General features: G+C 42.1%; 1 protein-coding gene across 2 annotated transcripts in view; it reads right to left on the reverse strand.

The window, feature by feature from the left end:
• LOC133062037 (adhesion G protein-coupled receptor E1-like) overlaps positions 1 to 17,380 on the reverse strand; it is a 78,081-nt gene that overhangs the window by 42,126 nt on the left and 18,575 nt on the right. For both annotated transcript variants that reach the window (XM_061150539.1, XM_061150538.1), the window contains exons 9-17: positions 16,033 to 16,179; positions 15,077 to 15,232; positions 14,841 to 14,960; positions 13,051 to 13,197; positions 12,095 to 12,250; positions 11,859 to 11,978; positions 10,069 to 10,215; positions 9,113 to 9,268; positions 8,877 to 8,996 (exon numbers count right to left, since the gene is read on the reverse strand). In XM_061150539.1, the coding sequence (XP_061006522.1) occupies positions 8,877 to 8,996; positions 9,113 to 9,268; positions 10,069 to 10,215; positions 11,859 to 11,978; positions 12,095 to 12,250; positions 13,051 to 13,197; positions 14,841 to 14,960; positions 15,077 to 15,232; positions 16,033 to 16,179 (1,269 nt within the window). The remainder of the gene's footprint in view (positions 1 to 8,876; positions 8,997 to 9,112; positions 9,269 to 10,068; positions 10,216 to 11,858; positions 11,979 to 12,094; positions 12,251 to 13,050; positions 13,198 to 14,840; positions 14,961 to 15,076; positions 15,233 to 16,032; positions 16,180 to 17,380) is intronic.

The raw sequence follows: 17,380 nt of genomic DNA on the forward strand, positions 1-17,380 counted from the left end.
GAGGGCAGAAGGCGCACGCACCCGACAGGCGCCGGCGGAAACTGAGACTGGGAACGTGGAAGGGAGTGGGCACGCCGCACCCGGGGAGAGTGCGCCCGTCAAGCCCCTTGCTGCCTGGACCGCTCTGACAGGGAAGGCACAAAGAGCAGGCACAGCTTATTGTTCCGCACTTTTGCGGAACACCGGAGGGCTGGAACCGCGCGCAGCGCAGGGCGCGCTCCATATAGAGCAGCCCGGAGCCTGAGCAGCGCAGACGGAGAAAGCAGCGCCAGCCCCTCCCTGCAGCGCCAGCCCCTCCGCCCCGCAGGGCGACGGAACTAGCTACCTGAATAAGAGTCCACCTCTGCCCGCCTGTGTCAGGGCGGAAATGAGGCTCTGAGGAGACCGGCAAACAGAAGCCAAATAAACAAAGGGAACCGCTCCAGAAGGGACCGGTGCAACAGATTAAAATCCCTGTAGAAAACACCGACTACACCGGAAGGGGCCTGTAGATATCGAGAAGTGTAAGCTGGAACGAGGAGCTATCTGAAACTGAGCCGAAGCCACACTGACCGCAACAGCTTCAGAGAAATTCCTAGATAATATTTTTACTTTTTTTTTTTTTAAGTAAGAAAAAAAAATTATTTTTTATTTTATATTTTTTCTCTTTTATTTTCCTTTAAAATTCCCTATTACTCCCCCATTATTCCTTAACTTTCATTTTCATAGTTTTTTATGATTTTTTTAATTAGGGAAAAATTTTTTTCTTTTTTTTTCTTCTTCCTTCCCCCCCCCTTTCTCTTCTATTTTCTATTTTTCTTTTTCTCTTATTTCTTTTAAAGTCCTCTAGTACTTCTCTACTACTCCTTAATTTTCATTTTCAATACACTATAACCTTACAAAAAAAAAAAAAGAAGAGAAGCCCTATTTTTAAACCAAACTTCATATATATTTCTAAAATTTTTTGTGTGTGTTTTGGTTTTTGTTTTTAATATAGTATTTTTAAGAGTCTAACCTCTACTCTAGATTTTTAATTTTTGTTTTTCAATATATGATATAAATTGTGAACATTGAAGAATCCAATATTCAGTTCCCATTTTTACTCAGGAGTGTGTTGATTACTCTCTCCCAATCTTGACTCTGTTTTCTACCTCAGAACACCTCTATTTCCTCCTTTCCCCTTCTCTTCCCAATCCAATTCTGTGAATCTTGGTGGGTGTCTGGGCTACGGAGAACACTCTGGGAACAGACAACTGCGTAGATCTGTCTCTCTCCTCTTGAGTCCCCCTTTTTCTCCTCCTGCTCATCTCTATCTCCCTCCTCCCTCTCCTCTTCTTCATGTAACTCTGTGAACCTCTCTGGGTGTCCCTAACGGGGGAGAATCTTTTCACCATTAACCTAGAAGTTTTATTATCAGTGCTGTATAGTTGGAGAAGTCCTGAGACTACAGGAAGAATAAAACTGAAATCCAGAGGCAGGAGACTTAAGCCCAAAACCTGAGAACACCAGAAAACTCCAGACTACATGGAACTTTAAGTAATAAGTGACCGTCCAAAAGCCTCCATACCTACACTGAAACCAACCACCACCCAAGAGCCAATAAGTTTTAGAGCAAGACATACCATGCAAATTCTCCAGCAACGCAGGAACATAGCCCTGAACGTCAACATACAGGCTGCCCAAGGTCACACCTAACACATAGACACATCTCAAAACTCATTACTGGGCACTCCATTGCTCTCCAAAGAGAAGAAATCAAGTTCCACGCACCAGAACACTGACGCAAGCTTCCCTAACCAGGAAACCTTGACAAGCCAATTGTCTAACCCCACCCACTGGGTAAAACCTCCACAATAAAAAGGAACCACAGACCTCCAGAATACAGAAAGCCCACTCCAGATACAGCAATCTAAACAAGATGAAAAGGCAAAGAAATACCCAACAGGTAAAGGAACATGAAAAATGCCCACCAAGTCAAACAAAAGAGGAGGAGATAGGGAATCTACCTGAAAAAGAATTTAGAATAATGATAATAAAAATGATCCAAAATCTTGAAAACAAAATGGAGTTACAGATAAATAGCCTGGAGACAAAGATTGAAAAGATGCAAGAAATGTTTAACAAAGACCTAGAAGAAATAAAAAAGAGTCAATTAAAAATGAATAATGCAATGAATGAGATCAAAAACACTCTGGAGGGAACCAAGAGTAGAATAACGGAGACAGAAGATAGGATAAGTGAGGTAGAAGATAAAATGGTGGAAATAAATGAAGCAGAGAGGAAAAAAGAAAAAAAGGATCAAAAGAAATGAGGACAACCTCAGGGACCTCTGGGACAATGTGAAACGCCCCAACATTCGAATCATAGGAGGCCCAGAAGAAGAAGAGAAAAAGAAAGGCCATGAGAAAATACTCTAGGAGATAATAGCTGAAAACGTCTCTAAAATTGGGAAGGAAATAGCCACCCAAGTCCAAGAAACCCAGAGAGTCCAAAACAGGATAAACCCAAGGCGAAACATCCCAAGACACATATTAATCAAATTAACAAAGATCAAACACAAAGAACAAATATCAAAAGCAGCAAGGGAGAAACAACAAATAACACACAAAGGGATTCCCATAAGGATAACAGCTGATCTATCAATAGAAACCCTCCAGGCCAGAAGGGAATGGCAGGAAATACTGAAAGTAATGAAAGAGAATAACCTACAACCTAGATTACTGTACCCAGCAAGGATCTCATTCAGATATGAAGGAGAATTCAAAAGCTTTACAGACAAGCAAAAGCTGAGAGAATTCAGCACCACCAAACCAGCTCTTCAACAAATGCTAAGGGATCTTCTCTAGACAGGAAATGCAGAAAGGTTGTATAAACATGAACCCAAAACAACAAAGTAAATGGCAACGGGACCACACCTATCAATAATTACCTTAAATGTAAATTGGTTGAATGCCCCAACCAAAAGACAAAGATTGGCTGGATGGATACAAAAACAAGACCCCTATAAATAGAGGTATTCTGAGGTAGAAAACAGAGAGTCAAGATTGGGAGAGAATAATCAACACAATCCTGAATAAAAATGGGAACTGAATATTGGATTCTTAGATGTTCACAATTTATATCATATATTGAAAAACAAAAATTAAAAATCTAGAGTAGAGGTTAGACTCTTAAAAATGCTATATTAAAAACAAAAACGAAAACACACACAAAAAATTTTAGAAATATATATATATGCCCCTATATATGCTGTCTCAAAACAAGAGACACATACAGACTAAAAGTGAAGGGCTGGAAAAAAATATTTCATGCAAACGGAGACCAAAAGAAAGCAGGAGTCACAATACTCATATCAGATAAAATAGACTTTCAAATAAAGGATGTGAAAAGAGACAAAGAAGGACACTACATAATGATCAAAGGATCAGTCCAGGAAGAAGATATAACAATTATAAATATATATGCACCCAATGTAGGAGCACCACAATATGTACGGCAAATGCTAACGAGTATGAAAGAGGAAATTAATAGTAACACAATAATAGTGGGAGACTTTAATACCCCACTCACAACTATGGATAGATCAACTAAACAGAAAATTAACAAGGAAACACAAACCTTAAATGACACAATGGACCAGCTAGACCTAATTGATATCTATAGGACATTTCACCTCAAAACAATCAACTTCACCTTTTTCTCAAGTGCACACGGAACCTTCTCCAGAATAGACACATCCTGGGCCATAAATCTGGTCTTGGAAAATTCAAAAAAAATTGAAATCATTCCAGTCATCTCTTCTGACCACAGTGCAGTAAGATTAGATCTCAATTACAGGGAAAAAATTGTTAAAAATTCAAACATATGGAGGCTAAATAACACGCTTCTGAATAACCAACAAATCATAGAAGAAATCAAAAAAGAAATCAAAATATGTATAGAAATGAATGAAAATGAAAACACAACAACCCAAAACCTATGGGACACTGTAAAAGCAGTGCTAAGGGGAAGGTTCATAGCATTACAGGCTTACATCAAGAAACAAGAAAAAAGCCAAATAAATAACCTAACTCTACACATAAAGCAATTAGAGAAGGAAGAAATGAAGAACCCCAGGGTTAGCAGAAGGAAAAAACATCTTAAAAATTAGGGCAGAAATAAATGCAAAAGGAACTAAAGAGACCATAGCAAAAATCAACAAAGCTAAAAGCTGGTTTTTTGAAAAAATAAACAAAATTGACAAACCATTAGCGAGACTCATTAAGAAACAAAGAGAGAAGAACCAAATTAAAAAATTAGAAATGAAAATGGAGAGATCACAACAGACAACACTGAAATACAAAGGATCATAAGAGACTACTACCAGCAGCTCTATGCCAATAAAATGGACAACTTGGATGAAATGGACAAATTCTTAGAAAAGTATAACTTTCCAAAACTGAACCAGGAAGAAATAGAAGATCTTAACAGACCCATCACAAGCAAGGAAATCGAAACTGTAATCAAAAATCTTCCAGCAAACAAAAGCCCAGGACAGATGGCTTCACAGCTGAATTCTACCAAAAATTTAGAGAAGAGCTAACACCTATCTTACTCAAACTCTTCCAGAAAATTGCAGAAGAAGGTAAACTTCCAAACTCATCCTATGAGGCCACCATCACCCTAATTCCAAAACCAGACAAAGATGCCACAAAAAAAGAAAACTACAGGCCAATATCACTGATGAACATAGATGCAAAAATCCTTAACAAAATTCTAGCAAACAGAATCCAACAACATATTAAAAAAATCATACACCATGACCAAGTGGGCTTTATCCAAGGAATGCAAGGATTCTTTAATATCTGCAAATCAATCACTGTAATACACCACATTAACAAATTGAAAGATAAAAACCATATGATTATCTCAATAGATGCAGAGAAAGCCTTTGACAAAATTCAACACCCATTCATGATTAAAACTCTCCAGAAAGCAGGAATAGAAGGAACATACCTCAACATAATAAAAGCTACATATGACAAACCCACAGCAAGCATCACCCTCAATGGTGAAAAATTGAAAGGATTTCCTCTGAAATCAGGAACAAAACAAGGGTGCCCACTCTCACCACTACTATTCAACATAGTCTTAGAAGTTTTGGCCACAGCAATCAGAGCAGAAAAAGAAGTAAAAGGAATCCATATAGGAAAAGAAGAAGTGAAACTCTCGCTGTTTGCAGATGACAGGATCCTCTACATAGAAAACCCTAAACACTCTACCAGAAAATTACTAGAGCTAATCAATGAATATAGTAAAGTTGCAGGATATAAAATTAACACGCAGAAATCCCATGCATTCCTGTATACTAACAATGAAAAAACAGAAAGAGAAATTAAGGAAACAATACCATTCACCATTGCAACAAAAAGAATAAAATACTTAGGAGTATATCTACCTAAAGAAACAAAAGACCTATACATAGAAAACTATAAAACACTGATGAAAGAAGTCAAAGAGGACACAAACAGATGGAGAAACATACCGTGTTCATGGGTTGGAAGAATCAATATTGTCAAAATGGCTATCCTACCCAAAGCAATCTATAGATTCAATGCAATCCCTATCAAGCCACCAACAGTATTTTTCACAGAACTAGAACAAATAATTTCACAATTTGTATAGAAACACAAAAAACCTCGAATAGCCAAAGCAATCTTGAGAAAGAAGAATGGAACTGGAGGAATCAACCTGCCTGACTTCAGACTCTACTACAAAGCCACAGTCATCAAGACAGTATGGTACTAGCACAAAGACAGAAATATAGATCAATGGAACAGAATAGAAAGCCCAGAGATAAATCCACGAACCTATGGACACCTTATCTTCGACAAAGGAGGCAGGGATATACAATGGAAAAAAGACAACCTCTTTAACAAGTGGTGCTGGGAAAATTGGTCAACCACTTGTAAAAGAATGAAACTAGAACACTTTCTAACACCATACACAAAAATAAACTCAAAATGGATTAAAGATCTAAATGTAAGACCAAAACTATGAAACTCCTAGAGGAGTTTCCGACTCTCCGACATAAACCACAGCAAGATCCTCTATGACCCACCTCCCAGAATATTGGAAATAAAAGCAAAACTGAACAAATGGGACCTAATGAAACTTAAAAGCTTTTGCACTACAAAGGAAACTATAAGTAAGGTGAAAAGACAGCCCCCACATTGGGAGAAAATAATAGCAAATGAAGCAACAGACAAAGGATTAATCTCAAAAATATACAAGCAACTTCTGCAGCTCAATTCCAGAAAAATAAATGACCCAATCAAAAAATGGGCCAAAGATCTAAACAGACATTTCTCCAAAGAAGACATACAGATGGCTAACAAACACATGAAATGATGCTCAACATCACTCATTATTAGAGAAATGCAAATCAAAACCACAATGAGGTACCATTACATGCCAGTCAGGATGGCTGCTATACAAAAGTCTACAAGCAATAAATGCTGGAGAGAGTGTGGAGAAAAGGGAACCCTCTTACACTGTTGGTGGGAATGCAAACTAGTATAGCCACTATGGAGAACAGTGTGGAGGTTTCTTAAAAAACTGGAAATAGAACTGCCATATGACCCAGCAATCCCACTTCTGGGCATACACACTGAGGAAACCAGATCTGAAAGAGACACGTGTACCCCAATGTTCATCGCAACACTGTTTATAATAGCCGGAACATGGAAGCAACCTAGATGCCCATCAGCAGACGAATGGATAAGGAAGCTGTGGTACATATACACCATGGAATGTTACTCAGCCATTAAAAAGAATTCATTTGAACCAGTCCTAATGAGATGGATGAAGCTGGAGCCCATTATACAGAGTGAAGTAAGCCAGAAAGATAAAGAACATTGCAGCATACTAACACATATATATGGAATTTAGAAAGATGGTAACGATAACCCTATATGCAAAACAGAAAAAGAGACACAGAAGTACAGAACAGACTTTTGAACTCTGTGGGAGAAGGCAAGGGTGGGATGTTTTGAAAGAACAGCATGTATATTATCTATGGTGAAACAGATCACCAGCCCAGGTGGGATGCATGAGACAAGTGCTCGGGCCTGGTGCACTGGGAAGACCCAGAGGAATCGGGTAGAGAGGGAGGTGGGAGGGGGGATCAGGATGGGGAATATGTGTAACTCTATGGCTGATTCATGTCAGTGTATGACAAAACCCACTGAAATGTTGTGAAGTAATTAGCCTCCAACTAATAAAATAATAATAATAATAATTTTCCTTAAAAAAAAAAAAGAAGCAGTGAAAACAGAACACTGCAAACAAGAGATTCACCCCATTTTGCTCCACCAGATGCCCGCCCAATATCCAGACTTTCTCATTCTTTCTAAGTTCCCTTGCAAATAGGCATGACATGAGAATCAATTCTGGCTGATTGTATGCAAGCAAAAGGCTGGCATTCCTTTCAAACTGTAATGATTATAGATTGCAGAAATGGTTGTCATCCTTTACTCCTCCCCGGGTCCGCACCTTGGGATGAGGTTTGTGCTACACGATGTGACCTTACCACTCCTCTCTTTAAGATGTGGACTTTGGGTCAGCAGCCCTTGACTCTAGCTGGCTCTATGACTTGCACTGTACAATTAAAATGACAGAGGCAATGTGGTGTCACTTCCAAACTTAGACCTCAGGAAACCTATTTGTTTCTGCTCGTACACTGGGCCCCTTGCCTCTGCCATTTGAACAAACCCCAGGCTAATAAGAAACATACAAAGTGAAGGAGAGATGGATCATCCCAGATGAGTCCCAGATAGGAAAGACAGCTCAGCCAAGATTGGCAAAGCTGACACACAGCTGACCACAAACACATGAACAAGCCCAGTGGAGACCAGAAGAACTCAGCAGCAGAGTCGAACCTAAGGAGCCAACACATGGAATCAAGAGATAAACAATTGTGGTTGTTTTAGCCACTAACTTTTGGGGTGATGTTTTACTCAGCAATAGCTAATTGCTACAAATAGATCAGAAATGTCAGAGATGACTTCAAATATCTCTAACTTCAAGATGATGTATCCAAGAGGATCACTCCATGCCTTCCTTGGTGGAGCCATCCTCACTATAAATAAATAATAGGGTGGTGCACTAGGAAAATGGAGCCCTTATCTCTTGGTGAGAGTATTACATACTGGCTGCAGTGTAAATGATAGATTTGGGGGAGGACCATTAGAAAAAGTGAGAAGAGTGCTGCAATAATGTTGAAACCTAAAACTGGAAAAGACTGGAGAGACTCAAGACACATTTGCAGGTAGATGGCCCAATGACATGATGAATCATTTAATATGGAAAGGGGGCAAGGATCAAGAATCCCTCTCAGGTCTTATACCCTTTAGGGCAAAGTTCGAACATTTGGGTCTGAGAACTCCCTGGAAAAGAGTGTCCCTATCTCAGTGCTATTTACATTTGGGGTCGAACCTTCTTGCTTGTGGGAATGTTATTCTGTGCATTGGAGGATGTCTAGCAGGATTTCTAGTCTCTACCACCAGTAGACTGTTACACAAACCAACCCACAACCACCACCAGTTTAGACAAAAGAGTCTCCAGAGGTTGTAAATATCACCCCCGCCCCAAGCAGGGCATAAATCAGGCTAGGGACTGAATCCTCCAGTACTCTCAAATACTGCTTGACCGACAGCTTCACTCATAGCACACCCTCAACAAGGGTTCCAATCCATGTTTTTCTACTTCTTAGCTGTGCATCCTTGAGCTAGTCACTTTACCTTTCTGGGCCTTATTTGGGTCATTCCTATAATGAAGATCAAAATCTCTAGCTCATAGAATTATCAAATAAAGTTCTTAATTCATTGAGTAGCTCAAAAATATCTGGTTCTCTGTACCTTCACAGATGGAGTTTTTAGAGGTGAATCCAACTTTGCAGCTGCAACGGTAGCTTCCCAAAGAGTTGGTGCACTCAGAATGCTCAGGGCAGACCCCACGGGAGAGGCATTCATTAATGTCTGAGGAGCAGTGGAGGAGAGTGAGCAGATCAACGATTAGGTGTCTAAGTTTAGCACACCATGTACTCAACTCAATACGAGTAGTCTACAAACGCCTGAGAGTCTGAGCCCATTACCTTTACAGGTGAAATTTCCCGGCTTTCCAGGGATCCAGTTATTTCCGGTGGGAGAAGAGAAACCAGTCAGACAGCTGCACTCATACTTTCCTGGCAGGTTCCTGCAGACTGAGTTAGGACCACAAGGTGGGGGCTTTTGAGAACATTCATCTATATCTGGAGAGAAAGAGAGTCACAGTTACAGATGTTCTTCAAATACAGCTGGGATCTTCCAAAGATGGTTGAAACAATGTCTTCTATTCCATATGCCCTTAACTCAATGTCTTTTCTTGGGTGCTTATTCCATCAAGCAGGGTCTATATTCCCTCCTCTGGTTCTGAACATGTTTGTGACTAGGCAGTGCCGACACTCGGTAATAGAATGACTGTGCTAAGTCATAAAAATCTCAGGCACTTTCACCTTGTTCTTTTGGAATGCTCTTGTTGGACTCAGCCACCATACTATGAGGAAGCTCAAAGAGCCGTGATCAAACAGCCCGTGTGGAGAAGAACTAAGACCTTCAGCTCACAGCCTCATTCAGCACCAGCGTCTCCTTGTGAGTGAGCCCCCTTTAAAGTGGATCTTCTAGCCCCCAGTTGAACCAGCTCAACTGACACTTTGTGGAACAAAGTCAAGTCATCCTCACCAAAGTCAGCCCGAATAGCAGATGCATTCATGTATGTTGCTTATTATCTGTTTCTCCCCAGCCTCACCAAGAAGTTTCAGGAGAACAAACATTTTAGCCTGGGTTACTCACTGCAGTATCCTCCATCCCTCGAAGAGTGCTTTTCTATATAGTAGGTGCTCAAGAAGTGTTTGTTGAATGAATGCATGAATGGATGAATGACTATTGGCTTCAGTTCTGCAGACAAGACTTTGAACTCATCTGAGACCTACCTCAACTTCGAACTCTTCCTCCAGAACTGCTGTCTTTCCAAACAGATTGGACATGATTCCCAGAAGACCCCTGCACCTACCTTGACACGTCTCCCCTGGTCCCTGGAAACTCTTCTTTCCACTTCTGGATACATATCCTGGGTTGCAGACGCAAGAGTAGCTTCCAAGACTGTTATGGCAAGTCGAATGCTCTGGGCAACTTCTGGAATTGGCACATTCATCCACATCTGGTAAGTAGAAATAAAAGCCCGGGTCAAAACAGAAGAAGCAGTGAGAACAGAACACTGCAAACAAGAGATTCACCCCATTTTGCTCCACCAGATGCCCGCCCAATATCCAGACTTTCTCATTCTTTCTAAGTTCCCTTGCAAATAGGCATGACATGAGAATCAATTCTGGCTGATTGTATGCAAGCAAAAGGCTGGCATTCCTTTCAAACTGTAATGATTATAGATTGCAGAAATGGTTGTCATCCTTTACTCCTCCCTGTGTCCGCATCTTGGGATGAGGTTTGTGCTACACGATGTGACCTTACCACTCCTCTCTTTAAGATGTGGACTTTGGGTCAGCAGCCCTTGATTCTAGCTGGCTCTATGACTTGCACTGTACAATTAAAATGACAGAGGCAATGTGGTGTCACTTCCAAACTTAGACCTCAGGAAACCTATTTGTTTCTGCTCGTACTCTGGGCCCCTTGCCTCTGCCATTTGAACAAACCCCAGGCTAATAAGAAACATACAAAGTGAAGGAGAGATGGATCATCCCAGATGAGTCCCAGATAGGAAAGACAGCTCAGCCAAGATTGGCAAAGCTGACACACAGCTGACCACAAACACATGAACAAGCCCAGTGGAGACCAGAAGAACTCAGCAGCAGGGTCGAACCTAAGGTGCCAACACAGGGAATCAAGAGATAAACGATTGTGGTTGTTTTAGCCACTAACTTTTGGGGTGATGTTTCACTCAGCAATAGCTAATTGCTACAAATAGATCAGAAATGTCAGAGATGACTTCAAATATCTCTAACTTCAAGATGACGTATCCAAGAGGATCACTCCATGCCTTCCTTGGTGGAGCCATCCTCACTATAAATAAATAATAGTGTTGTGCAGACTCAGGAAAATGGAGCCCTTATCTCTTGGTGAGAGTGTTACATACTGGCTGCAGTGTAAATGATAGATTTGGGGGAGCAACATTAGAAACAGTGAGAAGAGTGCTGCAATAATGTTGAAACCTAAAACAAGGATGGAAAAGAGTGGAGAGACTCAAGACTCGTTTCCAGACAGATTGCCCAATGACATGACAAATCATTTAATGTGGAAAGGGGGCAAGGATCAAGAATCCCTCTCAGGTCTTATACCCTTTAGGGCAAAGTTCGAATGTTTGGGTCTGAGATCTCCCTGGGAAAGAGCGTCTCTATCTCTGTACTATTTACATTTGGGGTCAAGCCTTCTTGCTTGTGGGAATGTTATTCTGTGCATTGGAGGATGTCTAGCAGGATTTCTAGTCTCTACCACCAGTAGACCGTTACACAAACCAACCCACAACCACCACCAGTTTGGACAAAAGAGTCTCCAGAGGTTGTAAATATCACCCCCGCCCCAAGCAGGGCATAAATCAGGCTAGGGACTGAATCCTCCAGTACTCTCAAATACTGCTTGACCGACAGCTTCACTCATAGCACACCCTCAACAAGGGTTCCAATCCATGTTTTTGTACTCGCTAGGTGTGTATCCTTGAGCTAGTCACTTTACCTTTCTGGGCCTTATTTGGGTCATTCCTATAATGAAGATCAAAATCTCTAGCTCATAGAATTATCAAATAAAGTTCTTAATTCATTGAGTAGCTAAAAGAGATCTGGTTCTCTGTACCTTCACAGATGGAGTTTTTAGAGGTGAATCCAACTTTGCAGCTGCAACGGTAGCTTCCCAAAGAGTTGGTGCACTCAGAATGCTCAGGGCAGACCCCACGGGAGAGGCATTCATTAATGTCTGAGGAGCAGTGGAGGAGAGTGAGCAGACCAATGATTAGGTGTCTAAGTTTAGCACAGCATGTACTCAACTCAATACGAGTAGTCTACAAACGCCTGAGAGCCTGAGCTCATTACCTTTACAGGTGAAATTTCCCGGCTTTCCAGGGATCCAGTTATTTCCGGTGGGAAAAGAGAAACCAGTCAGACAGCTGCACTCATACTTTCCTGGCAGGTTTCTGCAGACTGAGTTAGGACCACAAGGTGGGGGCTTTTGAGAACATTCATCTATATCTGGAGAGAAAGAGAGTCGCAGTTACAGATGTTCTTCAAATACAGCTGGGATCTTCCAAAGATGGTTGAAACAATGTCTTCTATTCCATATGCCCTTAACTCAATGTCTTTTCTTGGGTGCTTATTCCATCAAGCAGGGTCTATATTCCCTCCTCTGGTTCTGAACATGTTTGTGACTAGGCAGTGCCGACACTCGGTAATAGAATGACTGTGCTAAGTCATAAAAATCTCAGGCACTTTCACCTTGTTCTTTTGGAATGCTCTTGTTGGACTCAGCCACCATACTATGAGGAAGCTCAAAGAGCCGTGATCAAACAGCCCGTGTGGAGAAGAACTAAGACCTCCAGCTCACAGCCTCATTCAGCACCAGCGTCTCCTTGTGAGTGAGCCCCCTTTAAAGTGGATCTTCTAGCCCCCAGTTGAACCAGCTCAACTGACACTTTGTGGAACAAAGTCAAGTCATCCTCACCAAAGTCAGCCCGAATAGCAGATGCATTCATGTATGTTGCTTATTATCTGTTTCTCCCCAGCCTCACCAAGAAGTTTCAGGAGAACAAACATTTTAGCCTGGGTTACTCACTGCAGTATCCTCCATCCCTCGAAGAGTGCTTTTCTATATAGTAGGTGCTCAAGAAGTGTTTGTTGAATGAATGCATGAATGGATGAATGACTATTGGCTTCAGTTCTGCAGACAAGACTTTGAACTCATCTGAGACCTACCTCAACTTCGAACTCTTCCTCCAGAACTGCTGTCTTTCCAAACAGATTGGACATGATTCCCAGAAGACCCCTGCACCTACCTTGACACGTCTCCCCTGGTCCCTGGAAACTCTTCTTTCCACTTCTGGATACATATCCTGGGTTGCAGACGCAAGAGTAGCTTCCAAGACTGTTATGGCAAGTCGAATGCTCTGGGCAACTTCTGGAATTGGCACATTCATCCACATCTGGTAAGTAGAAATAAAAGCCCGGGTCAAAACAGAAGAAGCAGTGAGAACAGAACACTGCAAACAAGAGATTCACCCCATTTTGCTCCACCAGATGCCCGCCCAATATCCAGACTTTCTCATTCTTTCTAAGTTCCCTTGCAAATAGGCATGACATGAGAATCAATTCTGGCTGATTGTATGCAAGCAAAAGGCTGGCATTCCTTTCAAACTGTAATGATTATAGATTGCAGAAATGGTTGTCATCCTTTACTCCTCCCTGTGTCCGCATCTTGGGATGAGGTTTGTGCTATACGATGTGACCTTACCACTCCTCTCTTTAAGATGTGGACTTTGGGTCAGCAGCCCTTGATTCTAGCTGGCTCTATGACTTGCACTGTACAATTAAAATGACAGAGGCAATGTGGTGTCACTTCCAAACTTAGACCTCAGGAAACCTATTTGTTTCTGCTCGTACTCTGGGCCCCTTGCCTCTGCCATTTGAACAAACCCCAGGCTAATAAGAAACATACAAAGTGAAGGAGAGATGGATCATCCCAGATGAGTCCCAGATAGGAAAGACAGCTCAGCCAAGATTGGCAAAGCTGACACACAGCTGACCACAAACACATGAACAAGCCCAGTGGAGACCAGAAGAACTCAGCAGCAGGGTCGAACCTAAGGTGCCAACACAGGGAATCAAGAGATAAACGATTGTGGTTGTTTTAGCCACTAACTTTTGGGGTGATGTTTCACTCAGCAATAGCTAATTGCTACAAATAGATCAGAAATGTCAGAGATGACTTCAAATATCTCTAACTTCAAGATGACGTATCCAAGAGGATCACTCCATGCCTTCCTTGGTGGAGCCATCCTCACTATAAATAAATAATAGTGTTGTGCAGACTCAGGAAAATGGAGCCCTTATCTCTTGGTGAGAGTGTTACATACTGGCTGCAGTGTAAATGATAGATTTGGGGGAGCAACATTAGAAACAGTGAGAAGAGTGCTGCAATAATGTTGAAACCTAAAACAAGGATGGAAAAGAGTGGAGAGACTCAAGACTCGTTTCCAGACAGATTGCCCAATGACATGACAAATCATTTAATGTGGAAAGGGGGCAAGGATCAAGAATCCCTCTCAGGTCTTATACCCTTTAGGGCAAAGTTCGAATGTTTGGGTCTGAGATCTCCCTGGGAAAGAGCGTCTCTATCTCTGTACTATTTACATTTGGGGTCAAGCCTTCTTGCTTGTGGGAATGTTATTCTGTGCATTGGAGGATGTCTAGCAGGATTTCTAGTCTCTACCACCAGTAGACCGTTACACAAACCAACCCACAACCACCACCAGTTTGGACAAAAGAGTCTCCAGAGGTTGTAAATATCACCCCCGCCCCAAGCAGGGCATAAATCAGGCTAGGGACTGAATCCTCCAGTACTCTCAAATACTGCTTGACCGACAGCTTCACTCATAGCACACCCTCAACAAGGGTTCCAATCCATGTTTTTGTACTCGCTAGGTGTGTATCCTTGAGCTAGTCACTTTACCTTTCTGGGCCTTATTTGGGTCATTCCTATAATGAAGATCAAAATCTCTAGCTCATAGAATTATCAAATAAAGTTCTTAATTCATTGAGTAGCTAAAAGAGATCTGGTTCTCTGTACCTTCACAGATGGAGTTTTTAGAGGTGAATCCAACTTTGCAGCTGCAACGGTAGCTTCCCAAAGAGTTGGTGCACTCAGAATGCTCAGGGCAGACCCCACGGGAGAGGCATTCATTAATGTCTGAGGAGCAGTGGAGGAGAGTGAGCAGACCAATGATTAGGTGTCTAAGTTTAGCACAGCATGTACTCAACTCAATACGAGTAGTCTACAAACGCCTGAGAGCCTGAGCTCATTACCTTTACAGGTGAAATTTCCCGGCTTTCCAGGGATCCAGTTATTTCCGGTGGGAGAAGAGAAACCAGTCAGACAGCTGCACTCATACTTTCCTGGCAGGTTTCTGCAGACTGAGTTAGGACCACAAGGTGGGGGCTTTTGAGAACATTCATCTATATCTGGAGAGAAAGAGAGTCGCAGTTACAGATGTTCTTCAAATACAGCTGGGATCTTCCAAAGATGGTTGAAACAATGTCTTCTATTCCATATGCCCTTAACTCAATGTCTTTTCTTGGGTGCTTATTCCATCAAGCAGGGTCTATATTCCCTCCTCTGGTTCTGAACATGTTTGTGACTAGGCAGTGCCGACACTCGGTAATAGAATGACTGTGCTAAGTCATAAAAATCTCAGGCACTTTCACCTTGTTCTTTTGGAATGCTCTTGTTGGACTCAGCCACCATACTATGAGGAAGCTCAAAGAGCCGTGATCAAACAGCCCGTGTGGAGAAGAACTAAGACCTCCAGCTCACAGCCTCATTCAGCACCAGCGTCTCCTTGTGAGTGAGCCCCCTTTAAAGTGGATCTTCTAGCCCCCAGTTGAACCAGCTCAACTGACACTTTGTGGAACAAAGTCAAGTCATCCTCACCAAAGTCAGCCCGAATAGCAGATGCATTCATGTATGTTGCTTATTATCTGTTTCTCCCCAGCCTCACCAAGAAGTTTCAGGAGAACAAACATTTTAGCCTGGGTTACTCACTGCAGTATCCTCCATCCCTCGAAGAGTGCTTTTCTATATAGTAGGTGCTCAAGAAGTGTTTGTTGAATGAATGCATGAATGGATGAATGACTATTGGCTTCAGTTCTGCAGACAAGACTTTGAACTCATCTGAGACCTACCTCAACTTCGAACTCTTCCTCCAGAACTGCTGTCTTTCCAAACAGATTGGACATGATTCCCAGAAGACCCCTGCACCTACCTTGACACGTCTCCCCTGGTCCCTGGAAACTCTTCTTTCCACTTCTGGATACATATCCTGGGTTGCAGACGCAAGAGTAGCTTCCAAGACTGTTATGGCAAGTCGAATGCTCTGGGCAACTTCTGGAATTGGCACATTCATCCACATCTGGTAAGTAGAAATAAAAGCCCGGGTCAAAACAGAAGAAGCAGTGAGAACAGAACACTGCAAACAAGAGATTCACCCCATTTTGCTCCACCAGATGCCCGCCCAATATCCAGACTTTCTCATTCTTTCTAAGTTCCCTTGCAAATAGGCATGACATGAGAATCAATTCTGGCTGATTGTATGCAAGCAAAAGGCTGGCATTCCTTTCAAACTGTAATGATTATAGATTGCAGAAATGGTTGTCATCCTTTACTCCTCCCTGTGTCCGCATCTTGGGATGAGGTTTGTGCTACACGATGTGACCTTACCACTCCTCTCTTTAAGATGTGGACTTTGGGTCAGCAGCCCTTGATTCTAGCTGGCTCTATGACTTGCACTGTACAATTAAAATGACAGAGGCAATGTGGTGTCACTTCCAAACTTAGACCTCAGGAAACCTATTTGTTTCTGCTCGTACTCTGGGCCCCTTGCCTCTGCCATTTGAACAAACCCCAGGCTAATAAGAAACATACAAAGTGAAGGAGAGATGGATCATCCCAGATGAGTCCCAGATAGGAAAGACAGCTCAGCCAAGATTGGCAAAGCTGACACACAGCTGACCACAAACACATGAACAAGCCCAGTGGAGACCAGAAGAACTCAGCAGCAGGGTCGAACCTAAGGTGCCAACACAGGGAATCAAGAGATAAACGATTGTGGTTGTTTTAGCCACTAACTTTTGGGGTGATGTTTCACTCAGCAATAGCTAATTGCTACAAATAGATCAGAAATGTCAGAGATGACTTCAAATATCTCTAACTTCAAGATGACGTATCCAAGAGGATCACTCCATGCCTTCCTTGGTGGAGCCATCCTCACTATAAATAAATAATAGTGTTGTGCAGACTCAGGAAAATGGAGCCCTTATCTCTTGGTGAGAGTGTTACATACTGGCTGCAGTGTAAATGATAGATTTGGGGGAGCAACATTAGAAACAGTGAGAAGAGTGCTGCAATAATGTTGAAACCTAAAACAAGGATGGAAAAGAGTGGAGAGACTCAAGACTCGTTTCCAGACAGATTGCCCAATGACATGACAAATCATTTAATGTGGAAAGGGGGCAAGGATCAAGAATCCCTCTCAGGTCTTATACCCTTTAGGGCAAAGTTCGAATGTTTGGGTCTGAGATCTCCCTGGGAAAGAGCGTCTCTATCTCTGTACT

This window comes from Dama dama, chromosome 9, assembly GCF_033118175.1.
Source record: "Dama dama isolate Ldn47 chromosome 9, ASM3311817v1, whole genome shotgun sequence".
Lineage (NCBI taxonomy): Eukaryota > Metazoa > Chordata > Mammalia > Artiodactyla > Cervidae > Dama > Dama dama.